Genomic DNA, 13,134 nt, shown 5'->3' with positions numbered 1-13,134 from the left:
TCAAGCTAGCTGAGACTTCTTTTATATAGACAAACTTATTTCTTTGAAGAAACAAAGAACTCCACCACCACCAGTTTCTCCTCCTAACTGTAAGAACGTGCAGTATCGCTGATAACCTTGCTAAACCCAAAAGGATGATATCACCACTGCTCTTTGATATGCAGATACAGGGAGTGGGATTGCTATTCTTATCCTGCTGGTTTAGCATTTAGCCTATGGAAAACACAAACAGGTTCTCCACGTTTTCGCCTGCTCGTCATCCCTCATGCTGCTGCCTTGCACAGTGGTGGTGGACAGGCCACGGTCCTCAGCAGATCCCGCTGCCTACCACGAGCACGCCACCGCCTACGCCAGAGACATGCCGGGCGGTCGGATCCTGCCCGGGAGCATCGCACGCCATGCGAGCCCGGCTCGCTCAGGTGTATGCATGTATGCAAAATATTCCAGAGCTCTTTTCATCTAAGCCATAATTGCGAGCTGGCTTCTGCGGGAGTAATTTTGCAGGCGTCGGGGCTTAATGGTGGCCATGCGGATGGGTTTCCTTTGAGTCACTTCAGCCCCAAGACGGCCATTTCCGTGGATGGGAAACATTGCTCACATTTCGCCATGCAAAACCAAGGAAGCAGGACTTCCCTGGCCACAAGGCTGACAGGGGTGATGCCCTCAGCGCCCGCAGGGCACAACGCAGTCTCGCACCCCACAGGATGCTGACCTGCGCCATGCCTGATGTTGCTCCCCATAGGGGCAAGGTGGTGGTTCAGGGCCACCAATAATGACCAGGAGCAAAAATAAAAGCAAAACCCACACCAAGAACATATAAAAAGAAATGCTCTTAAAAAAAAAAATAATAATAATAATAATAACAAAATAAAATTCGGCCTCCCTGCAGTGATCAGTCCCTCGGGAATGCCATAAGGCGCCACAAAGCGCCGAGGCGGGACTCGAACCGGGGACCACCAGAGCAGCGCCTCACAGCCCACGCTGGGCGCTGAGCCACGCGTGCGCCGGGAGGGGACAGGCGGGCGGTTCCAACGCGCCTGCGCAGTGGCCGCCGCCGCTGGGGCCGGAGCGGGGAGCGGCGCCCCCTCCCCCAGCCGCGCCATGGGTGACGCGCTGCGGAGGGCGGAGTCGGGCACTCAGGTGAGCCCCCCCCCTCCCCCCCCCCTTCAGGGCCCCCCGCCCCGGGCCGCCGCCCGCCGCCATTTCCCTCAGGGCGGGAGGGCAGGCGGTGCGGTGGTCGTAGGGCTTTTGTTGGTCGTTCGTCCCCTTGCTGTGCCCGGGCGTTGTGTAAACGAACCGTCTGCTCCCTGGGGGGGGTTGCGGGGCAGGGCAGGGTACCCCCGGCTGGCCGCCCTGCCCCCGTGCTTGGCGGTGTGTGAGGGGAGGGGAAGGCGCAGAGCCGCGCCCCGCCGCCCTGCGAAGCGCGTCAGGGTGAGGGAGCCGGAGAGGGGGTGACACGGCGGGAGGGTTTGTTCCACCAGGAGAAGTTCCTGTCACGGTGGCTCCCAGACACTGCCGCCTTCACGAGTGTCTTCCTCGCTGTCCACCTCCCAAGCTGTGGATGCGGCGAGGAGGAAGAGCTGTGGAAACAAACGAGGAGGATTTGGTTTCAATACAGCGCGCAAAGTGGAGTTGCTTTCGTGTTCTTCAGAGAAAAGGGGGTTGAGTTTTGGGGTTTGTTAGTTTTCCCTGCCCTTAAATGTTTACTTGTTACTTCGACTTCCAATCAGCACGTTAATTAGGTGGAGATGTGTGTTACTGTATCATGATATGCTAAGTACAAAAGCATAGAAACATGCATGATAGTAAGTATTTATTTCTTGTTAAAGCTCTCTATTTTTTTTCAAGGCACAAGTTCTTAAGCCCTTTTGGCACATAAAACACTCACAGCTGCCCAGTATCAGCAAATATACACAAATTAAGGACATGTCTTCCACTTGTGTCCAAGTGGGTAAATGCATTTGTCCACATGAGCAGCACCAGCTGGGAATTCACCTGGCAGAACAACCAGTGGTGGAACAGATGAGCAGACCTGAACAAGGGAAGAACTGACAACCAAGGCGTTGAGAAAGAGTAACGAACATGGTCAAGAAAAATGCTTAAAGCCCTTGAAACAGAACTTCATTTAAAGCAAACTTCCTCAAATAGCCTGATACATAATATCTGACTTCAGTGAGGGTTAGGCTGAGACCGCAGTCTTATAATTTTATTCTTCAGTGTAATTAATGCAACAAATTAGAACTTCTCAGAAAACACCTTTGGTATCTCACAAGAAAATAAATGATAAATTGCTAGCATACATCTTCATGCCCAAAGTTTACAAAAGCTCAGTTAGAGTGGTTGTAGTGGTTGAAAATTAAATTTTGTCTCATACTTGAGATGTATTTGTGTTTATAAATAGCCTGTAGGTTAGCTTATGGCCTCTAGCAGAGCTAGAGTATTTAATTTGAATTTCTTTAACATTTTAATTAAGTAATATCTCTGACAAGACCTACGCGTATTCTTACATTTATGCATAACTTCACTGAATCCAATATAGTATAAGCATTACAATATATTAGTCAATGGGACAGCCCATATGCATATTTCTTTATTAAAAAGATGGAATTGATAAGCCATAAAAGACATTACTTAAATACTTCAGTCTCGTCAGCCTTGTTGTCGTTAATGAAATTTAACCCAGCTGTTGCCCAGCTCATGCTGGATAGCTTGTATTCTGCCATGTGTACCTGTGCGCAGCTTCTTGTTTGTGTAATTGCATTTCTCAAGGACACGTATGAGCGAAGACCTACCACTAGCATGTTGCTAAAAGGTTATGTTTTGTACAAAAGAAGATGAAAGCATTAAAAAGGAAGAAATGAGCATCTACAGTTGAATTACAGAATCAGATGTCTCTAATACATTATTTGAAATTGCAGGCTTCTTTTTTTCCTAGCTTTTTCCATTGCAGTGTTTTATCCAGCAGTACAATGTCCACAACACAGCATGAGACACCTGACTCCCACCATCGAGATTACTCTTTAATTGCCATAGATTTTTCCCTCCTCCCACATAGAAGACAGTGTAAGAAGGCAACGTGGAAATGCCCTCCCTGGAGCTGAGCCAAGGCAGCTTCTGCTGATTTGGGAGAACCCATATTGTCACTGTCTTCACTGTCTGCAGAGGTGAGGGATTCCTGTCTGGTGCCTCATCTCGGTGCAGCTTCGCTGCCGTCACTTCTGCTGTGGTGTGGACAAACCTTTGTGAAATCTGAAGGAAAATTGTTCACTGTTTCTGCCAGAAACCCCATTGCTCACAGCGTGACACTAATGAGGCAAGTGCCTTTGGAGATTCTGCTTCAGAACTCGGAAGTAAATACAAGTTTGATAAAAACACAGGTGCACTATCATCAGCAAATTATCATAAATTACCTACATGAGCACTGCTCAGAGTAAGCACCTGTAGTTATTTAAAATGAATGTAAAAACTCATCATTTAAACAACCACAGGTTCATATTTAAACGATAGAGATCAATCTATTGTGTGTTTCCAAAGCTGGAGTGGTAATCTTAAAGAGGTAATAGTCTAAGAGGAAAGCGCTCTTAGTTTCCAGAAAAGAAAGGGGAAAAAAAAACCTGTGGGGAATGTATTTGTTAATGTAGGAATGAAATTGGGAGCAGGAGGCAGCATCACCATGTTTTGACCATCCCGTGGGGCCTCGTGTCCCAGCCCAGCAGTGCTGGTTGCACCCGGCATCGCGGAGCACCGCAGCGGTCCTTCCTATCGCTGGGAACCGAAGGGCATCAGAAAGCAGCAGCCTGTGGTGGTTTTCCTGTTTCTCTCGACTTCCAGCACCAGATGAGGGGGGTGAGATTCCCGGCCTTTCTCCAGGAAGGGAAGCTTTTCCTCCCCGCAGCCCCGGGCTGCGTGCGTAGGGTCTGCAGCAGTGCGGTTGGTAGTCGCAAGCTCCTAGTTTATGTGCCCTCAAAGACGGTCGTGTGTTCTTGTGGATATAAATCCATCCAGATTTTTACTTTGGTCAGGTCACGGAAGCCTACTGGTTCCCAAACCACTCCAGAGTTCTCCACGTTTGCTTTGTGCGCTGCACAAACGTGTGAAACATAACAGGAGGGTCTGCAGATCCCGAGCGAGGTCAGTTCGAGTGTTTTATGGCCCTTCAGTGAACATGTCAAAAAACTCCACTGGAAATGTGTGAACAGGCAAACAAAGGCAAACACATTGACATTTTGTTAATGGAAGGGAATGTTAAAATGTCAATGAAAATGTCACACTTAAATTCCCATCATGACCACTTCAAGTAAATTCAGGGCCATTTAATGGGGCTTTATTCTGCTATTAAAGGCAAACACATGCACAACTGTTTAAACAACTTTTAAGACAATTCAGAGTAAATGCTGCTCATCAATATGGCAGGGAGGAAAGCAAGGTAAGGCAGCGCATGTTTAGAGGTTTGTGCCCACTGCTTGTTTCATGACTGCCTTTAAGGAAGATGCAGTAAAAGCAAACAGGATTTTTTCAGTTGGCTTAATTTTTTAAATGGCAGCTGGTTGTCTTGGAGAATAAAATTTTCAGCACCAGGATAGATGCTGTGAGCGTCCTGGTAGTGTCCTTTCCCATGTGTGTTAATGTACGTGTGGAATAACAGCTCTTGCACAGGGTGAAGTGCTAACTGTGTGCCAAAACTGCAAATAATACAAATTAGGTGGTCCATAAGAGTCCTGCATACTTTTCAAATGAAATGTACATGGTTTTACTTATAAATATGCAGAGAGGCTGACTCAGGAGACTCATGAGGGGTAATGCTCTGCCTCTCAACCTTGTGGCCTTGTGGAGGTGTGGGTTATTACAGATATTCTGCTATCCCTTTGTTGTGTCGAATGGCAGCACTGCTCTATACCAGAGGCAATCCCTCTTGCTAGTTTACCTGAGCAGCTTTTTCTGTGTTTTTTTTTTTCTTTAAGCTATATTTCTCCCAGTGTATATCCACTCCTTATCGCCACTGAATCTGTGTGTTAATTGTTTGTAAGGATGGAAACTTCTGCTGCTGTACCCAAAGACTGTGGGGGTGCTTATGTATTTATAAAAATGTTTTCAAATCAAACCAATCTTTTGATAGGACTGTCATTGAAAACTCCCGGTTCTTGAAGTCCTTTAAATGTGATTCCCAAGACCCATTATTTTGAGCTGACAGCATGTCTCTTCTATCTTTTGTTAAAAGCTACTTGCACGCCTTGAGGGCAGAAGTTCTCTGAAAAATCTTGAACCTTGTCTGTTTGCTGAAGAAGGATCTCCCGTTCATGGTAAAAACGTATCTTTATCCTATTTATGCAAAAATGTCAATGTAAAAATTTTCTCAGAGAGAAGCATTCAAATAGATCTTTTTACCCTGGATTCAGAATTTTAACTCTTGATGTGATTTTAGGCAAACCAGACAAAATGAAATAATGCAAAGTCATCCTCCTGAGCATTATTCTACTTTAAAATGGTTTATGGGTATTAAAGCACAGGTGTAGGTGAGTAAATACCAAGCATGTTGGTTACCATAGAGTTTTGCAGATATTTGTTCTACATTGTCACTTACCTTTTTTTTTATTTATTTTAATCAGTGGTCTAATTTTAATCAGTGGTCTTTTTGACACCAGTGCAAGTTTAAGGTAGAGTCTTGTAGCCAGAAGTTTTAAAATCAAGATTGGATGTTGTAATGAAAGAAATTGTTGAGCTAAATAGAAATTAACACAATTAGTAATTTCTTGATTATCCAGGAATTCTGCCTGTTTTTCCAGATTGTGTGAAATTTCATGGATTCTACAATGGAAAAGACTACTCTGATTATACAAAACTAGAAATACATAATGAAAAAGGCGTATGAATGGCAAACTGAAAGGCTCATGCTGTGAGGTACCACAGTTGTTGAATATATATATATATATATATATATGAATGAATGAATGGGCTTCATATGAAAAGTATGTGGCTGCAGTGGTTATCAGCATACTTGTCTGCAATTTGAATTCCCACAAATTATAGAAGGTTCAGAAGAAATGGCAGAAAAAGCAATAAAAAGAATCAAGATAATTGGATGAGAGATGATGCTTAGTCTACAAATGCAGTCTCTGTGAGACCATTCACGTATTATTTTGCAGCACTTGGGAGTACATTAAGGGTTTAGCAATATATGATTCCTGCCCCTAGAAGTTTCAAATGTGATATAACAAAGATAAAGGGCAGAGAAATCCTGGTAAGTCATTGCGAATGGAGCAGAGTATGGAAGATTATTTAAACGCTCTCAGTTCTGAATTGCCACAAGAAGAATTAAGAACCAGTAGTGAAAATGGTGTAGGATTCAAAAGGCTCCTGGAGTTGTAACGCATTTTTTTGTTGTTGTTGTTTTGTTTAAGAAGAAATATTTTTATTTTAAAAGAAATGCAGCTATAGGAAATGCTGATATTTCAGTCTATTTTTATGTACTTTACATACAAGTAACAAATGTTTCAGACTGAACGAGGCCTGCTCCGATTGAACAGCCTCCAAGAAGCCTTCCTGGGATTCAGTAATTGCCCTTGGTGTTGCAGTCAACAGGGTTACATAATTCCATTCCCAAAATTATCAACTTTGATTTTAAAGCTACATAGGTTGTTCATGTCTGTCTAACAACTCTTCCAGAACCTCAGTTCTGAGATGGCTGGAAACTTTCTAGTTTCGTCACTGGTTTCTCCCTGTGCCAACACATACATTGAGCTTGGGAAGCACTTCTGTTTTTCTTCTGCTTTTAACAAATGGCATCAATTATTGTCTGTATTGGTCATGCTTCTTGGCTGACACTAATGGAGTTGCATAATGGTAGCAGAGATCTTTATATGTATAAATGGCCTTCACCTTTTATTTTATTTTTGCTTTGTCTTTTAATATCACAGTATATATATTTATGTGAGTCCATGTGTTATTTTGATGTGTGTTCTCGTTATTCAGTCTTAAATCCCTGTTGAAGATCTACCTCTCCATTTGTCATGAACTTGACATTTAGTAGGTCATTAGGGACTACTGGAACACATTGCCCACAAAGAAATGGTATGATTAAAGCAACGTGATGACCTGCATTTTTCTTTTTCCCGATGGTATTTGTAACAAAGCTACGTATATGTAAAGTTTCAATAAACCATGTAAAGGTTACATCATTAAGTGTTCGTAACATGTATGTCAGAATACTACAGAATAGGAACAGTTAATATAGGTAGTGCTGTGCTTCTGATTGTGATGGAACTGTATATTTAAGAAGACATAAGTATTAATTACATACCATTTGAGCTCTTCTGGAATGGAGGAAAAGTGACATGAGCTTTAAATAAGCTTCCACTGTTGCCAGGCATATTTCTCCTGTGGCCCTGGTACGAAGGTATGGGTGTCCACATAAAGCTCAGCAGTAGTGTGACACCCAAAATGGATTTAGAATAAATATTATGCCTTTCTACCCCACTTACAGATGGTGCAAATATTAGTGACAGTTTCTGCATGGTATTATAAGTCAGTAGCCCAGTAACTTAAAGGTATTTTATGGTATGAAACCTGCAAAGCTATTGCTGAGTATTCTAATCATCTGCTTCTAACTCCAGTGTCAGAAGATAGTTTTACCAACATTCACTAATGTAATGATTACAGGAAAATTTTAAGACTAATGTAGTTCAAACAATAACATGGAAAAGATGACCAGAACTGAGCACAATGTTTTAGTTAAAAATATATTAGTGTTATATGAATATCGCAGTTTATGCAACATTGCATAGCAGTGGACCATTGTGCTCTGTAGTCTGCCTGTAGCAGGCCAGCTCTGCTTTGTCTCTAGTTCAAGCTGCTACGAGCCAAGCGATGTGTTGGGTTACTCCTTAAAACATACTTTTTGAATTTGTCAGTGCTGAATTTCTTATGAAATCATTCTGATAATCTAACTTGATACGTTAAAACCTTCACAGCCTTAAGTTATTAACCCAATTAGTTTGTCTTCTCCACCTTTTGCCAAGCTAATGGAAGATTAATCTACTGGTAGATGAACCAGTAATGTTGGGCAACACCAATTCTAATAAAAAATTTCCCATTAACTTTCTTCCACGTTAAAGTGTCTATCCCTACTCGGCCTCCCAGACCGTTTCCATCCCTTGACAGTATCTCTTTACTAATCCTGCTCTCAAACTCTTTTGACATTAATGGATGATGCTGGTACTGATCACTTAGTTTCTTCCATGACCTAACGTGAGAGATAGTGTCAGTGGCTTTTTGAAAACACTGCTGGCCACACTTCCTCCTCTGCTGTGTCACTGTTTGTCCACCCTGATCCAGAAGGATGAATTTCCCCCCGTTATCTTACTGCTACAGCCTGGTTGCTAATTTAATGAAACCCTGCATTTACAGTTGTTGCTATAAATGGCTTCTGTTTTGCCCCAGTTCTTTTTGTGGGCAGTCTCCTTAATAATCGTGAAGGCACAGAAATCCCCTGCTCCCTTGAGGTTTTCTTACAGTCCAAGCTGTTAGTCTTTTTGGAGCGTCAGCATAATGTCCGTGTTTCGGTCAAACTGCAACCCATCTTTTGGGGCAATATGGAACAAACTTTGACAAGTGCTTAGCTGTCGTGCTGTTAACGTTTATAAGCCACCACAAAAACTCTTAAGAATGATTTTTCATTGAGCTTATAATTTTTACTTAAATAAATGTGTTAGTTCTGCCAATAAAGGTCCCTCCAATGTTGTTCTGTGCATTGCAGGTCTCTTACGTAATGTGCTATAGGAGGTTATACGGAGCTCCTGATAAAACATCTTCAAATGGATAGAGTCAAGCACTTCACAGAATCATTTTTTTGCATAATACCAGCTAGTAAGTCAGATCTGCCCACTGCCGCTTCTGAAAGGGCAACAAAAATATTTTGTTGTGTTTTTTTTTAAACAAGGTATTTTGCTGTGATGGTAGGTCTAGCAATCTGTATTGTAGAGTGGCCCAGTCCAGTCATTGATCTGGATTCAGCAATGCCACTCAGGGTGGCAGAAGCCTTGTGCCGAAACCTGTGGCAGGCAGAACATACAGTTTGTTCTTTAATGACAGGTGCCTTACACAATTGTTCTAAAATATTTCAGTAGACTTAAAATAGGAGGGCCTACCCAGCATATTTGGAAGGATTTCTCCCGAGCTGGTGTCCTATTGTCACAGTTTTGTTATGTCACCAGCACAATGGATGTAACGCAGTAGAGCATCAGCTGGCTGCAAGTGGTGGAGCTGGATATCGCGACTTCTCAACAGAAAGAGAAAATGAAGATCTATGTCACAGGACGTGTAGTCACCCTTCATCTCAAAAGTGGGGAGAGCCATTCAGAACAGATAAATGAAGGTTTGGGAGGCAATCAAGCTTTTCAAATAAGTTTCAAAGTATCAGAATTTCAGGAAACTGGCATTGCAGTTTTGGAGGAGCAGGGAACTTGAATATGGAGAGGCGGGCAGTCCGAGTGCCACTGAAGTGGGCGAATTGTCACATTAGGTGTAAATTCCTTTCAACACTTGCAATGGGTGAAGAGCTTAATTCTTCCTCACCACGCTCTGCCCCTTATCCCAAGCTGCATGCTGACATTATATGCATGTGCAAACAAGGGCATCCTCTGCGAGTTGAGTTTACCCTGTTAACTCAGGCAGGCACAAACACGTTCGGGTAAAGTTGCAATTAATTCTCTACTCTTGCATCGTGCTATGGAAAGCTGTTAGCCCATTGGCACTTCTCAAGGCCACAGAAGTCCATGACCTTCCTATGGCTATAGTTGTGTGATTCTCCTTACTGCTTATATTTACCCTAAAATCCAGAATATCATAAATAATCCAGTTTTCTAAATTAGAAGTTTGGAAAGGACACCTAATAAATTAACCTTTTTTTAGATTCTTGCTCTGATTTTAAGACATAAGAGGCCTTTGGAAAAGGCTTTAGAGTCCCTTGCATTCACATTTGAACTGGTTTCCTAGTCATGGGTTATGCGTTTTTAATTAACTTGTTAAATTCACGTGATATTCATATTACTGACACACACAGGTCAGGCAGTTAGGCTGAGTGTATGTATGAACAGAGACCTCTGCTTCAGACAGCACTCATTGTCTGGAGTTAAGCAACCTGCGAGACCCTTTCTGACAAAGAAGCAGCTTCTTATTATGGTCTCATAATAAGAATCGGTATGTTGTGGTGTGTGCAGCTACCAAACAAGCACATTGCAGACATGAAATGTTGAAGGACAGCCTGTGCTGCAAAAATAGCTATGCCAACGTGATTTGAACCTCTAATGTCATCTTTTTTTTTTTTTTCGCTTGTCCTCTACTTTTTTTTCCCTCGTTTTATGTACATAACGTAAATAGATGGTTTCTTAGCCACTTTTTTGTGTAGCAGTTTCCTTTTCAAACCTTCATCTACCTGTATTGATAAATGAAATCCAGTTGCCAACCTCTTAGTGGTATCATTGTCCTAGATGCTATTGGCAGGCTTTTTTTCAACCGTTGCTGCCAGTTGATTTTCCTCACTTCAGAGGCCTGCCTTGAAAATCGGAATTCCTCTTGGTAGATGCCAACCAGGATTTAAACAATTTTTATGGCTCTCAAAGCTTTCAAAAACACATTTTCCAATTAGTGGAATAGTGAATATTGGTTCAGTAAACACTGAAATTGGACTCTGAGCTATAAATGGCCTCACGTGACTGCTTGCTTCTTTGTTTTTGAACAGGAGATGTCATTGAATTCCACGGTCCAGAAGGAACAGGAAAAACTGAAATGCTCTACCACCTGGTAGCCCGCTGCATCATTCCAAAGTCAGGAGGAGGACTGGAAGTAGAAGTCATGTTCATTGATACAGACTACCATTTCGATATGCTTCGTCTAGTGACCATTCTTGAGCACAGATTGGTGCAAAGCACAGAGGAAATGATAAAGCAGTGCCTGGGAAGGCTATTTCTTGTGAACTGTAGTAGCAGCACCCAGTTACTTCTCACTCTTTACTCTCTAGAAAACATGTTTTGCACTCACCCCTCTCTCTGCCTTTTGATTTTAGATAGCATATCAGCTTTTTATTGGATAGACAGAAGCAACGGAGGGGAGAGTCTTAACTTGCAGGAGATGAATCTGAAGAAATGTGCTAACTTTCTTGAAAAGCTTGTGAGGGAGCACCACTTAGCCCTGTTTGCAACAACGCAGACAATTATGCAGAAATCTACAAGCTCTGCAGAAAGCTTTTTTCCTTTAAAACTTCAGCATGAATTTGATACGGACTATAGGCCTTATCTCTGTAAATCATGGCAACAAATGGTAACCCACAGGATATTTTTCTCCAAGCAATTTAATTCTGGCAACACCAAAGGTTTTACAGTCGTTTCTTGCCACCTCAAAAAAAACAATGTTGTAAAACGTTCATTTAGTATTGCAGAATGCGGTGTTCAGTTTTAATTTCAGTTTGTTTTTTAAATGTCTAGCAAATCTTGGTGCTTAAGGCCTGGTAAGCTCTAAGTAGTTTTTAGTAGCTTTTAAATGAGCTGTTTGTTGCTGGGTGATTAAGGATTTTTGTTATCATTTTCTTAAAATTTAGCGAAGGGCAGGAAACCTTAACGTTTTTGAATTACTGTTTACGTTCAGTCCCAACCAGTGAGGAATGTTGGCAATTATTTGTTTGTGCTTAATGCAGGAAGCGATTAAATCAAGAAAATTATAACCAAAGTCATTTAAAACTCCTAGTATCCTTCATTAATGTAACCTTTGTGATATGCAGTCAAATGCACTGACTTCATTTCTGAGTCTTACTGCTTTTTACTCCTCTTTTCCCAGGGTACAGACGTAGAAGCCTACTTTTCCATGGGGTAGACTGCAAAAAGGCCAAGTGTTCACTTTTTGTAAATACTGATCTTGGTTCGTTCCCAGTAGCCTAGGGCATATGAAATGCATTCACAACTCTGCCTGAAGACGAGGATTCGCTTTCACAGCCTGTTAAATAGCAGTAGTCCCGACCATGGTTCTCCAGCCTCACAGTCTCTCTGCTTATTTTATCACATGCTCAGAGATGCAAGGATTGCAGGTGTTTTGACCTTTAGAAGGGTCTGGGTTTGAAGAACCTAAAGCTATCACAAAAATGGAACCCTGTTGCCATAAACGAAGGAAAAACAGCTCTGGGTACTTGGGAGTTTGCGCTACATGCAGCAAGCTGTTTAGTCTTTGAAAATAGTGAAGGATGGGCTATGGGTTGTTGTGGGTGGTGTTGGTTTGTGTGTGGTTTTTTTTTTTAAGATGTATGCACACACATAAATTTCTTCCCTGCCCTCCTTCATTATTCCCTCCCACTTCTTTCCCTTCCCCCGCTCTCCCTAAGAAATCCAGGAATGCCATGCCTCTGGTCTTCACCAATATGCATTTGCCACATGTAGAACATTTGTGTGCAGGATTTGGCATGCTACGTGCTGCAATTCTGGCAGAGAAGATTCAGAACTTATGGGAAATGCCCTACAGTTCTGGCAAAGGATACCATATTATTTATTAACCTAGAGTGCCCTTTGAAAGCTTCAAAGTGCTTTACAAGAAAGAAAATTGCACACAGTACATTATTTAATACAAAAACTTACATTAGCTTACAAATTTAAATTACTCAAACAAGGGGAAAATATTTCTCACAGCAATATTCGTTCAGTCATGTTGCACAACACGTTTTATAGTTTAGATTGAACAGATTATTAATAAAAATGCATATTTAAGAAGAAGTACCCAGTACAGTATCTTTTTGATGAAGATGCCTTACCTTTTAATTTCCTGACTTCTGAACCCAGCCTTTCCAAGCTGAATATACCTGAATTCCCGGCAGTACACAAGTGGGCTCGGGTGCCCAGGCTTCTGGGTATGGAGCTAGGAATGTGTGTCCATCCTCTTGTTCATGGAATTGGGCATCCGCATGATTTGGCTGGATTTTTGGAAAGGTTCTGGACAGCTGTGCATCCCTCCAGCCCAGGGCCCACCTGGAGCAGGAGCTGTTTCCAGAGGCTTTGGGAGGAGCATCAGAAAAGTCAATTCTCACTGAGAAGTGCTCTTGGCTTCTACAACTGCATTTCTGGGGAGCTCCTGACCACAGGCTGCGTTCAGACCAGTGTC

General features: G+C 42.3%; 1 protein-coding gene across 8 annotated transcripts; it reads left to right on the top strand.

The window, feature by feature from the left end:
* The first annotated feature begins 964 nt into the window (after positions 1–964).
* Positions 965–11,797, top strand: XRCC2 (X-ray repair cross complementing 2). 8 transcript variants are annotated; one of them, XR_004779941.2, is made up of 7 exons: positions 1,017–1,140; positions 3,056–3,164; positions 4,023–4,131; positions 5,219–5,300; positions 5,784–5,898; positions 8,753–8,862; positions 10,736–10,883. XR_004779941.2 is itself a non-coding variant. In XM_035554341.1 (3 exons), the coding sequence occupies exons 1-3, from the start codon at positions 1,102–1,104 to the stop codon at positions 11,449–11,451; spliced, it is 837 nt and encodes a 278-aa protein (XP_035410234.1). In that variant the 5' UTR covers positions 965–1,101; the 3' UTR covers positions 11,452–11,797. The 8 variants fall into 8 exon arrangements, 2 of the variants coding, with proteins under 2 accessions (XP_035410234.1, XP_035410236.1); XR_004779940.2 differs by lacking the exon at positions 4,023–4,131; XR_004779938.2 differs by lacking the exon at positions 5,784–5,898.
* The last annotated feature ends 1,337 nt before the right edge of the window (positions 11,798–13,134 follow it).

This window comes from Cygnus atratus, chromosome 2 (assembly GCF_013377495.2).
Source record: "Cygnus atratus isolate AKBS03 ecotype Queensland, Australia chromosome 2, CAtr_DNAZoo_HiC_assembly, whole genome shotgun sequence".
NCBI classification, from domain to species: Eukaryota; Metazoa; Chordata; class Aves; order Anseriformes; family Anatidae; genus Cygnus; species Cygnus atratus.
This window is presented reverse-complemented; position numbering and strand designations above follow the sequence as displayed.